The sequence below is a fragment of the Stegodyphus dumicola genome, chromosome X2 (genome assembly GCF_044657685.1).
Source record: "Stegodyphus dumicola isolate Sdum_Otavi_A_Nest chromosome X2, ASM4465768v1".
NCBI lineage: Eukaryota > Metazoa > Arthropoda > Arachnida > Araneae > Eresidae > Stegodyphus > Stegodyphus dumicola.
In genome coordinates, this window is record NC_140781.1 from 121801201 (window position 1) to 121815206 (window position 14006).

Genomic DNA, 14006 nt, shown 5'->3' on the forward strand with positions numbered 1-14006 from the left:
TAATACAGGTCCATCGCAGTCCTTATTGTCATCCCAGGAAGCTCTTCAATCTGTGAATTCTCTACGGACATTTTTTTCAAGCCTTCCGTCGACAAATGAAGAACATTTTCGTGCACTAGACTTAATGCATACAGTATTGGTGAACTTAACAGTTAAAAAAATCAATAAACAAACAAAAATATTGGATTATTTTCAATAAAAAGTGCTTTCAGGTATGTGAATATTTCTGTGCTTATTTTCTGAATTTATCTTATTTATTTATTTTTTTAGTATTTAAACCACTATTATTAGTATTTTACAAATTAATTTCTTCTAAATATAGACTTCAAAGTAGTATGTTATGCACCTTAAACTAATAATAATTTAAAAAAAAAAAACTCTTATTAAATGCTCAAAATATGTGGGCCCTCGATATAACAATATGCCTCTCTACAACAATATGTTTATTTGGTCCCTAAAATATTGTTGTAACGAGGTTTCACTGTACTCTATTTCTCATTTGTTCCTCGACAATGAAACAGATTCATACACAGCAAATCCAAATGTATCCCTACAGGAAGATAATAAACCAGCTCAGTATGTAACCAGAGTTACATCCAGAAAAGACGGACATATGGAAGAGACGATATATATATTATATATCTTACATATGTAAATATAATATATATCATTATTTCGAATGCATACATAATAAATAAAGTCTTTAATCCGGACTTGTCGGGACTTCGTCGATTCTGGATTAGGGGTTTTTCCGGATTATAGATCATCAATTTAAATCTGGTAAGATGGCATGCAGAAATTATAAAATTAAAAATATGAAACCATAATTTATGAAATAAAGAGCAATTATGATCTAAAGGGTATAAAATTTTACCAAAAAAAAAAGCTTAGTATTTATTTGTTTACTTTATTAAACATTTCTTTTAATGTAAGTTGTTTAAGTTGCTTCGTTTTATGTGCTAATACTTTCTCTTTAATTCTATAAACAGACATAATTTCTTGTTCAGTTACCAAGTTCCGCTGTTCAAGTTCTGTAATTGCTGTGCCGAGAATACCGACTGACTTGTTTTATTAATCGAAATTTTTTCATTTTCACTGACCTCTCTGTCACTTTCTTCATGCCTTTATCCAATTTTTGCAGCAATTTCCACTTTTTGTTCGATGGGCATCGAAACATGCTTTCGCTTTTGGCTTCGCTTTTAGATCCTTTGGCAGCTCCAGAATCAGAAACTCTTTTTGACATAATAAAAATTTCAAGCTTACTTTTTATAAAATTGCTCTAACAGTATGCAAAAAATAATAAGCCAGATCCAGTTAGAAGATTAAGAAACGATGCAATCTGCAACATTAACTGAAATAGATAATTAGATAATTTTAGCCTAGCTTATACCGTCCGTTATATATTAAACGTGCATGCGTAAACGCTACGCAAAGTTTGTAGCTTTGAGGTCCAGATTATAAATCATTCCGGATTTAAAGACTTTGTATTGTATAATCTATATATATATATATATACATATATAAATTACTAATGCTAAAATAAAAATTCAATTTTCAATACTCTGGTTCCCATTTGTTCCTCTAAAATGAAACAGATTTATACACAGTAAATTCAAATGCATCTCTACAGGAAGATAATGAATCCCTCAGTATGTAGCCAGAGTTACATCCGGAAAAGACGATATATATGTTATATATCGTCGTTTCCTGATGTATATATAATGTAGATTATTTTACCATACTGAATTTCGTAATTTTGGAATTTCTTCCCCCTTATTATGTATTACCAGCTGCACTTTATAAACCTGATACCCGTTCAGTTATATGCTGTACTTTATAAACTTGGTACACAGCAACACAATTTCATGCATTTCAGTATCAAGTGAAGTCTTGAAACTGATCGTTCATCATTAGCACTTACACTTTATGTGAGTTACTTTATGATCGTTAACACGTTATGTAGTTTTCATTCAAAGCAGAAATCAGATAATGTGCCGCAAGTTATTTTCACACTAAGTTTCTGTGCAAATAATATACGCCCTGCTAGTGTTTTTGTAATAAAATGCATGTGAGTAATCGATTTCTAATTTCCGTTACATTTTGATATTGCTGCCAAACATATTCCATCAAGAATAGTATTTTTTACTATGGATATGTGTATAGATACCTACACTATTTCTCTGTGTACTAGCAAGATTTGATAACGAATTATCCACTTTTGAATTAAAAAATATAAATAGGAGTGTTATATGATTTTATAATACAAGTAAAAAATATATATAAAGCTCTGTATTTTATACTTGCACATATTTATAATATTATGTGTATGCTATATTAGTATACACATATCAAGTATAAAATAATTTTTACAGTCAAAAGTCCTTAATTCGGACACCCATAATCCAGAATGATCTATAATATGGACCACAAAGCTACAAACTTTCTGCGCATGCGTCACATTGATGCATGCGCGTAAGACCTTTACGGCTGCGAATATGCGTGTGCGCATGCGCATAATACATTTACGAATGCGCGTTTAATGTATAACGGACGGTATAAGCTAAGCTAAAATTATCTAATTCAGTTCATGTTGCAGATTGCGTTGTTTTTTAATCTTCGAATTGGATCCGGCTTATTATTTTTTGCAGACTGTTAGAGCACTTTTATAAAAGTAAGCTTGAACTTTCAATTATGTCAAATCGAATTTCCGATATATATTTACTAACATGTAAATGATCTACAAAGCGAAAGCATGTTTCGAAGTGCATTAAACAAAAAAAGGAATTGCTGGAAAAAATGGATAAAGGCACACTCCTAACCATTCCGAAATCTGTTTATCAATTTCACGCTGCTCTGCGGCGGTAGCAGGGGAAACGCCGCGGCGCGCAATGAATTGGAAGTTAATCTGTCAGCACTATCCTTATCTTCAGGGCAGATTTTTTATTTTATTTGGCTTATAATTCCTTACTAAATGTAGTATTTCATCTCGATGTACTCCGTCTTTGATATGATTTAAATCAAGTTCCTCGTCATTATAATTCACTTCCGATAGTGAAGAAAGTGACACAGAGGTTATTGAAAACGAAAAAATTTCCATTGACGAATTAGTCGGTATTCTCGACACAGCAATTATAGGACTTGAACGACGGAACTTTGTAATTGAAGAAGAAATTATGTCTGTTTATAGAATTAAAGAGAAAGTATTATCACATAAAACGAAGCAACTTAAACAACTTACATTGAACAAAATGTTTAATAAAGTAAACAAATAAATATTAAGCTTTTTTTTGTAAATTTTGATACCCTATAGATCATTATTGTTCTTTATTTCATAAATTACAGTTTCATATTTTTAATTTTATAATTTTTGCATGCCATCCTACCAGATTTAAACTGATGATCTATAATCCGGAAAAATCGATAAGCCGGAATCGCCGAAGTCCCGATGAGTCCGGATTAACGACTTTTGACTGTTTATATAATTTTTATGTAGCAATGAAATAATCGAAATGCTTAAAATTTGGTATTTTTAAAAACCGTTTTCTTCTGTAGAATAACAGCAAATTACAAAACATTACGCAACATTAAAAATGCGATCCAGCGTCATGAACAAATTTTGCGAAAAGAACTGCGACTGTATATCTTACAGATATCTTTCAACACAAGTGCGGAAAAGTTCTATTACTAGTCAAAATATACTCTGTACTCTTTGAGTCAGACGGAGGAAATGACAGCAGGTCTTTAGTTCAACTAAGGGGATGTGTTTAAGTATTTTATGGATTACCCACTTTCCTGTCAAATAAATACAGAGGAAAGAAAGCATTGTTGCCATAGTAACCAGGCTGTAGGTAGTCTTACAGATTCAACTCTTTATCGCTTAACGTTCGTAGTGAGTGCCATCTGTTATTAAATCTACATGAGAAAGGGGCATTAATCCCTCTTAAGGGACATCCTGAAAAATGTTTATCAGAGGAACAGGCTACTGAGCTTGAACTTCTGATAACGAATAAGATAGGAGTGGAAATGGGCTTTGTCCCTACCATCCTGAGCTTTAATAAGGTCCTGTCACACTTTAGAAACAAAGTTGTTGGCCCAAACAAATAGAGATAGGAAGCATTGGGTTTTTTGCATTTGACACAAAATGCTGTTTAGCAGAGGTGCCTGATACCTATCAAACCCAATCCAACCTAGAGAAGAAAAAGAAAGAGATTGATTTCCAACGTTGGCACAAAAATCGCTTTTGGGAGGGAGTTGCCAGATGAAATTACCTGACTTTTTCAAATTTAGGCTTAAATATTTAAATTCCCTGACCTTTTTAAAACAATTTTCAAATTCCCAACTTTTCCAAGTAACGTGGCAACGTTGTTGCAAGTGAAACTGGAAAGTAAATTTGCTGATTCATCTTAGATAATACAGAATAACAATTTATTAGGATTTTAACTCATATGCAGTTTTTTACTAAAATAAGACTGAACCTTTTATGCAGTCCAAATGCAATAATCTACAACTTATTTAGAGCGCTAAATACGATGCTTTTTAATTTTTGTTTAAGAGGATGCATTGTTTATTACTGCTTTCTGAATTGGCACTGCTTTACTGCTAATTATTAACAAACCCATACTTGCCAACCTATGACACTCAAAAATCAGGAGAGTTTTTTAAGAAATCAGATTTTTCACAATGTTAAAAAAACTTTAAATGATAAAAATATAGTTTTTAATAATGAATTAACTTTCAATAGTAACTAATTCTTAAATGCAAGCCACACAAAATTACCTTACACATAAAAATCATTTTTATTACTTGCATCGTTTAAGGGAAAAAAAAAAAAACTTTAATCAGTTTTCATACAAATGTTATAAACAGTGGCAGATTTTGCCTTTTCTTTAAGAAAGAAACTTCATAAATTTGTTCACAGCAATTGCCACGTAAGCCTGCTTTCACTAATAAAAGTTTTTCTTATGTGTCATCACTAATATTAGATCTAAATTTAGTCCTCGTTTTCGCAACAACACTGAAAATTCTCTCACACTCTGCATAACTATGGGGAACTGTCAAGATGGCCAACACAATTCTAGACAGTTCACTATATTTTAAAATTCCATCAGCATCTTTCAGTTTTCCAATTAAACTCCATTGGGTGTCAATCCTAGATGATTTTATAAGTTTTCTCATTGTAAACTGCTGTTATGCAGCTGTTACAATTAGAAAACTTGAATGAAGACTTGGATGGATTGTTTCAATTTTTCCTTCCTTTTAGAACTCCTTTCAAGATAATAATAAATATCAAATGTGTGTTCATCCACATTTATTGGTAAAGAAGCTGCCCCCTTTTCAGCTGCTAAATTTAAGAGGTGACAGGTGCACCTCATAATCTGAATTTTCCTTTCTTAAGATGCCTGCAACACCAGTCTTCAAGTATACCAATAATGGTGCATTATCGGCACCAAGTGCTAAGCAATTATCCAGAAGGCCTGCATTTTCTCTTAAAGTTTTAATAATTAGCTGTGCTATATTAAAGCCTATCGAATGTCCTTCTAAAGTAGGAACAGAAAGTAAACTGCATTTAATTTCTGAAGAATCTGGATTAAAAAAAGAAACTTCAATTGGACACAGTTTTGAATCGGTATTATTTCTTCCATCCGTAGAGAGGCAGAACGAAGCTGTTTTAATGCAATTAATAACTGAAGATTTATTTTTCAAACCCATTTCTTTAACAATTGCACCAGTTTTGGTTCTTGCACTTCAGTATTTGTTAGCGATTTCACTATTGGGAAACATTTTTCTAAATAAAGCTGCAACGTGATCCGATGCATTCAGTGGCAGGTTGTGCTCCAGTAAAAAAGCAGAGAACAGACATTCTGCATTAATAACTTTTTGGTCCTTTGTTTCAGAAGAAAATTTTTATTTTTCGTTTTTTTCAAAACAACTCATGTTGTCTTTGTGTTTTTATGTACGCACATGTTTGAGAACATCCGCCCTTCCACCATGCGAAATCGAAAAATCGCAACGACAGGCGGGTACACATCACAAATTTATTACACTTCCTTGAGAAAATAATGGAAGGAAAGTCAACTGAGTACGATTTTTGAAACGTACACGAGTACTCCACCTTTCTCGCAGACGTAACAAAAGATGATAATTTCTAAAACTATTTCCCTAAGGCACGTATACTCACACAACTCAGTACAAAATGAACAAAATAACTAAAGCACATCCAAATAACAACTTGCTTTGTCCTCATTGGCTAATATATGCCAGCTGACATGCAGTGGAGCTCGAAGCCCACTGGAGAACGACGTTTCTGGATACGTATAATGCTCTCACTCACAAAGCAGAAGTTATCTGATTCGCAAGTTTCGTTTTAGATATAATCTAGAGAAAATTCAATTGCTTTCAGACGTACAAAAGCACTTTTCTTTTTATCCATATAACAAAGTACTAAGCCAAGTTGCATAAAAGTCGTGAGAAATTTTCAGAATAAGAAAAAGTAGGGAGAAATATATTGTAAATCGGGTTGGCAACTCTGCAAACCATAAATGGAAGATTAACATTTATTTGTGTTGCAAAAAAACACTATTTACAAGTACTCTTAAAAATGACAAGGCATGAAATTTGAGTGTTTTTTTTTTTTTTTAAATTTTTTTTTTATATATATATAGTAATGTTTATCTTTTTACAATGCAATTTTGCAATTTTTTATTCTCACACTACATAAGTATATATATATATATATATATATATATCAAACTGTGTTAATTAATAAAATATATGATTTAAATAATTTACCTACTTACATATATATAAGTGAAAAGTGATGTTTTCTCCACAGAGAGGCAAACACCTTAAATTCTGTAGTATTTTCTGTGATAAACTCATTCAATAGTTCCTCAGCATCTTCCAAAAATCCTGCAGCTATGTATCGATCCTTGAATGATGATGACATCTTTGTAAGCTAGGTTCATAAACAGAAAAAACATAATGTATTACTAACAGAATAGAATTTAAAAAGAATAATACATGCACATTTTAAAATGAGAGATTCTTAAATTGTACCCTTTCACATCAATAAGATAAGTGGTACATCCTTGTTAGAGACATACAGTACACGTTTTTGAGATAACTACTCCCTAAAACAATTAGTATTTTAGAGAACATAACCATCAGTATTTTAACATTACCTGTTAAGGCACAGACAGTCTAACTCATGTGGAACCACAGATGGTCATCTCAAAGAGTTTACTGTAATTTAGAAGGCATTTAAAAAAAATTCTAACAAATGATTTTAGTTCATAAATTATGAAATGATAAATTAAAATCCGTAACATAAACAAATAAGATTGGCAATTTTCTCATGGTTCTTACATATTTCTTTAAATATAATTTAAGGACCACCAATGAAAAGCATGAAGTATTAAGAGAAAATAGAAGTGAAAAAATTATAAGAATTTAATATGAAACTGCCTACACTTTTGCAATACTATTTTAAGAATGAACTATGCATTACTTTTAAATGATTTAATATCAAACAAGTTTAATAAAAACAGGTTTGAGAATAAAATCAACTCCTTAAATGCTTTTGAGATCTTAACATGAAATTATGAACACTATTTTTTAAACACTAATATTTTACACTTATAATAGTCACACATATCTTTATATACAAGATACACAAGCAGACAACAAGAATATGCACAAAAAGATTTACAAGATTGCTAACAAAAAAAAATCTCTTCTTTATAAAATATTGGCCCAAAAACAACAACCCCCCCGAAAGAAACAGTGCTACTGAATTCAGAATCTAATGAAATTTTGTAAAAAAGATATTGCAACAATTATACATTAAAAAGTAGTACAAAACATCCATAATATTTTTAAAGATTCATGTCTTTTTAATCAGCCATTTTTCTATATACATTAGCTTATTTCCTTCTCTTTAACTACTGTTCTAAGCTCATTTGCTTCAATAAACAAATTCATGACTTTTCTAAGTATCTGAAAACCATTTTTACAATAGAACACAGTGCACCCACAGCACAGCAGTATGAGCACAAACTCGCATCCCATGCTGGCACACGTGCCATTTTCCGATGGTCATGCATAGTATTATAAATTTTACATTCAAAGTATAACCTCAAAATCAGGGGGGATGCAGATAATCAGAAAGTACCGTAATTTCGCGCGTATAGTCCGCGGACTATCTGTGTTTAAAATGTGAATTTTTGAAGCTGCGCACTATCCACCAGTGCGGATAATACGCTGGTTGTTCACGGTTAAAATCGTTGAAATTTAAAAAACACGCTGTCGTGAACTGCCGATGATCAAGTATAAAAAAAGCGCGAGATTCCAAGAAAACATTCGTATGTATCGTATCGATAGTAAACCATAGAGCATAGTGCAGAACGAATGAGTAGTAGCAAGTAGAGCTCCTAAAATCCAGGCTCGCGCATCAAGCGATGCCGGGATATGAGCCAAAGAAAGTTGTGTGAGCACTCACTTAGCGCAACCAGTCTTGTATCCCAGTGTCCTTCGCACTGCTTTAGCGCAACTGCCGGGAGGGGGAAAAGTAATGCGTCAGCTCGGTTTTTAGGAGCCATAGTAGCAAGTACCTGGAGTAGGAAAAAAAAAAGCGCGATTCGTTTACTTCTAGCGTGGTTCGGCAACACCGAGTGAGTGGGGTCGAAGGTCACATTTCATTACCACTTATCACGAGTATAGCATGTTGCACAGTATTTTGTTTTCGTATTTTGTCTTTCATCTTCGATAACGTTGATGAAACATCGCCGAAGTTTTTACTGCTGACTTAAACTCAAGGTAGTTGAGAAAGCTGAATAAGATGAAATAGAGAAGCGGGCCGTTATTGGTTTAATATTAGTATTCGGTGCACCCGGGATTTGGCTACTTTTGGCGACTTTATGATGATCAGTGAAAACGGGACATATACGATGAGTAGTTAACGGGTCATTCAAAGAAAATATATAGTTAAACATAGTATATACTATGTATATAGTATATATACTATGTATGTATACTATATATATAGACGTTCTTTGGATCATTTTTGGTGTTGGCGATAATTTTCAAAGTCGCACCAAGGCTGCACCATATACTAGGATTTTACCCCGTTATTTTGAAGTGGACGAGAAAGCGGTGAGAAATTGGCGCAAACAAAAGGATGTGTTTAAAAGGCATGGGAATATTGCCGTATTAAAAAAACGTAATTTCGGACGTATAGTCCGCGGACTATCTGACGATTTTTGAAATTTTTTTTATATAAAATCGTGTCTGCGGACTATACGTGCGAAATTACGGTACTAAGTTAAGTACAAATCCTTCATACCATTGATGATTAATCCCAAAATCCACCCTACATAAAGGGCATTATGTTATAACGTATATTATACAGAAAAATTAGAAAAAGTCTATCAGATTAGCATATAAATACCATTTTTATACACTAATGGAAATTATTTTCATGATATGTAAATACTTAAAAGTGCAAAGATATAAATGCATACACACCAAAATAATTCAATAATAAAAGAGAAAAAAAGACATTCAGCATATCGCAAGAAAATAGGTGACATGATGCCATTTCATGTACCTGATAAAGGGTTGAATGCAATGCTTAAATATGTGAAATTTTAGTGTGATATTTTCAAAAATTGTAAAAAAAAATTTTTTTAAAAAAGACTTATTTGATGAAAAGTAGTTAAATGGTGATGACTAATTTCTCACCAAGCTAAAGCATGAAAGACAACATTGTCAAAAATGGCAACGAATTACATAAAACAGTAACCAATTAACAAAATTAAAAACACAAGAAACATCCATAATAAAACACCTTTTTTTGGCTCTATTCTTCCCATGTACACACTGATCTGTTTTACTTTCAAAAACTCAGAGAACTGCACAACCACAAATATTATGCACAATTCGGCACTACATATATTGTCGCTCTCCTCAATGTACACCATACTCTGTTCACTAATGACCTTTGAATTTTTTAATTTGAAGGTGAAAATGTGGTCTTCAATGGAAATTAGCACTCATCTGCAGATGCTCATCAGCATGCACAGGTTGCCACATAAATATGCTTGTTTTTTTGCAATGTCACAAGTTGCCGATTTTAGTGACACAAAGAGCTACCTTATGAATACTTTTCAGGGGGATGCAGAAAATCAGAAAGTACCCAGTTAATTTTAAACTGCTTTCCCCCAAAATTCTTCAAACAATATGAGAAATCAACACAATCTTACTCTAAAAGATGTCTTTTCTGTGTTAATCCCATTTACACATTATTCATCTTTCGATGGGCCTTTTTCTGCACTTCTAGATGTTAAGGTACAGTGAAGCACCATTTATACGCATTTTACGAGGGCCATCCAGGAAGTAGATTACGTTTCCGTCTGTGTCCGCTAGGGGCGGGGCTAGCGCGGCCATCTTGGGGTCAGAGCGTTGCGCAGCTCAGTCTGCATCTAGCCGTGCTAGTGAGAGGTTCGTGCTGTGCTCCGTTCAGATACTGTGACGGTTTGAAATGTCTGCGTTAATTGAAAATCCCGCGAGCTGCGAGGTGCGCTCAGTAATAAGGTTTCTGACTGCAAAAAACTGTAAACCGATAGAAATCTATCGGCAGCTTCGTGAAGTGTATGGGGACAACATTATCACTGAAGGTGGAGTGCGTCAGTGGGTCATAAGATTTCAAAATGGCCGAACCAATGTTCACGACGAAGATCGAAGTGGGAGACCCAGCATAGTGACCGCCGAACTTCTCGAAAAAGTCGATGCTAAAGTCCGTGAAAATCGAAATTTCACAATAATGGAACTTTCTTTGAGTTTTCCACAAATTTCGCGAAGTTTGTTGCACGAAATCATCAGCGAAAAGCTTGGTTACCACAAGTTTTGTGCAAGATGGATTCCAAAAATCTTGACAGAGGACCACAAAAATCAGCGAATGGCTGCAGCGTTGAACTTTTTGGACGCTTACCATAAGGATGGTGACTCTTTACTCGATCGCATCGTTACTGGTGACGAAACATGGGTGAAACATGTGAACTGTGAAACGAAATTGCAATCAATGCAGTGGGGGCACACAAGTTCTCCCCAAAAACCCAAAAAATGCATGCAAACAATGTCGGCAAGGAAGATGATGGCGACTGTTTTTTGGGACAGAAAAGGTGTAATTTTGGTGGACTTCCTGGAAAGAGGCACTACAATAAACTCTCAAAGGTATTGCCAAACTCTCCAAAAACTCAGAAGAGCAATTCAAAACAAGCGCAGAGGAATGTTGAGCTCTAAGATCTTGTTGATTCACGACAACGCCCGGCCCCACACGGCAAATGTCACTCGTAAAGTTCTTGAATCTTTTAAGTGGGAGTTGTTTCCTCATCCGCCGTACAGTCCCGACCTGGCACCGAGCGACTTCCACCTATTCCCAGCAATGAAGAAGTGGCTGGCTATGCAGCGTTTTGATGACGACGCACAGCTGCAAGAAGAGGTAACGAAGTGGTTGAAGGCGCAGGCGGCCGAATTTTTCGACGAAGGAATTTCCAAGCTCGTACATCGCTACGATAAATGCCTTAATTTGTATGGTGACTATGTAGAAAAGTAGTATTTGAGTGTGGCTTTCATCTGTATATAATAAAATTTGTTTCCTATACTTTGTTTATTTTTTTATTCCAAAACGTAATCTACTTTCTGGATAGCCCTCGTACATTTCTACATCGTCTCATTTTGGTCCTGATTCTGTCTTATTTGCAGGGTTTGTTAAACATAATTATAAAACAAATTTGAGAATAAAATCAAGCAACTTTGTAAAATTTATCAAATATCATTAACTATTTTACACTTATAGTACTTGGACATATTTTAACAAATTTTATTTACATTTTACTAACAATTTTATGTTGATTCTTTCTTTTATGTCTCATTTCATCATGTACTTATTCAGACCTAGAGATTTAGTTAATAGCAGACAAATTTTATGTCTAATGGCATAGGTTAAAATGAGAAGTAAAATTATAATCAACATGGCTCGTAACAGAAGCTTGGCTGTTGCCACCGCTCCTGCTTGCCTAGAGAGACCTGCTGATCAGACCTGAATGTCTGATGTTGGCACGCTTGGTTAGTTTTGATAGTTATGCTCAGTCTGATGCAGTTAGTGTCAGCTTCGCATAGAGTTTTCGGAGTTGAAACCCAATTAATATACTTTAAAGTTCTAATAAGCTGCTAAAGCACCAGAATGATAAGTTGTTTTATATTACTTTTAAATCTCACTAACTGTACGAAATATATTTTACATTAATATTTACTTTTTTTTCTTTTTTTTAATCTTGTGACCACAGTAAGGATTAATAAAAGGCAATAACTTGCTTTAATGTGCAGAGATAATTTTTAAGAGTAATCAATTAGTTATAAATAATTAAATCAGGTAATTAGAAATCTTTAGTCGACCAATATTAAATTTGATTTATTTTTTTTAAAAAAGCACTATTAAAATCACTGCTTTTTAAACAGTGTTAGGACAATCATATATTAAAAACTACAAAGCATTGTTTTGTAGCAACAACACACAACAAAATATTTATGTGTCTTTAATATTTTTTATAAAACTTTCCAGACATTTTGGCTAATTTATATCATTCTTCTTCCCTTTTTTAGCATCTTTTCTTGTTCCAAATAAGCGAACAAATGTTCCCACTAGTTTGTGCTTCATCTCCTAACTTATCAAAGTCTCAAAAATATACCTCTGAAGAATATTTTTTTCCCCTCTTCATGTACAGTCAAAAGTCGTGAATCCGGACTCGTCGAGACTTCGGCGATTCCGGATTATCGATTTTTCCAGATTATAGATCATCAATTTAAATCTCGTAAGATGGCATGCAGAAATTCTAAAATTAAAAATATGAAACCTTAATTTATGAAATAAAGAAAAATTATAATCTAAAGGGTATCAAAATTTACAAAAAAAAAACTTAATATTTATTTGTTTACTTTATTAAACATTTCTTTCAATGTAAGTTGTTTTAAGTTGCTTCGTTTTATGTGATAATACTTTCTCTTTAATTCCATAAACAGACACAATTTCTTGTTCAGTTACAAAGTTCCGCTGTTCAAGTCCCGTTAATTGTTGTGTCGAGAATACCGACTAACTTGTCAATCGAAATTTTTTTGTTTTCACTAACCTCTCTGTCACATTCTTCATGTCTTTATCCATTTTTTGCAGCAATTCCACTTTTTGTTTGATGGACATCGAAACATACTTTCGTTTTGTACGATCCTTTGGGAGATCCAGAATCGGAAATTTTATTTGACATAATCGAAAGTTCAAGTTTACTTTTATACAATTGCTCTTACAGTCTGCAAAAAAATAATAAACCGAATCCAATTCGAAGACTAAGGAACAACGCAATCATCACCATTAACTGAAATAGATAATTAGATAATTTTAGATTATATCGTCCGTTATACATAAAACGCGCACACGAAAACGTATTCTGCGCTTGCGCAAATGCACATGCGCAGTGGTAAAAGGTGTTGGCTTTAGTTTTCCACATGCAAATTTTGATCGGAGGTAAGCTAACATGGTTGCCGCTGATTGGCCGATGACGTCAAGATCGGCGGGTTGGCCGAGTATAATATATATGTACCCCGGTATCGGCGAATCCTGGTTCTTTTTGTTCTCTTGTGTGATTATCAGTTCGCATTATGCTAGTTTGCTTTCAATCAAATGATTTTAAAACGTAAAGGCTACAGTGTTAGCTCTTTTATTTTATTTACGGAATAAAGTAAGAATTTTATTTAGTTTAGTCTTAACTTTATTTAAGGGAAGCAAAACATGCTTTGCCTTTATCACCACTGCCAACAAAAGGTCTTACGCGCATGCGTAAACACCTATGCGCATGTGTCAATGCGGCGCATGCGCAGAAAGTTTTTACCTTTGAGGTCCGGATTATGGGTGTCCGAATTAATGACTTTTGACTGTATTCAGTTTCTTCAGTTCAGTT

The 14006-nt window shown here is 33.6% G+C and overlaps 1 protein-coding gene across 5 annotated transcripts in view; it reads right to left on the reverse strand.

The window, feature by feature from the left end:
• Nucleotides 1-14006, reverse strand: part of LOC146992904 (uncharacterized) — a 151975-nt gene that overhangs the window by 93832 nt on the left and 44137 nt on the right. For 4 of the 5 annotated variants that reach the window (XM_085809305.1, XM_085809308.1, XM_085809307.1 and 1 more), the window contains one exon: nt 6798-6955. In XM_085809305.1, the coding sequence (XP_085665431.1) occupies nt 6798-6946 (149 nt within the window). In that variant the 5' untranslated portion in view covers nt 6947-6955. Of the gene's footprint in view, nt 1-6797; nt 6956-7181; nt 7243-14006 lie in introns of all 5 variants that reach the window. The other variant, XM_085809306.1, reaches the window with a different exon arrangement.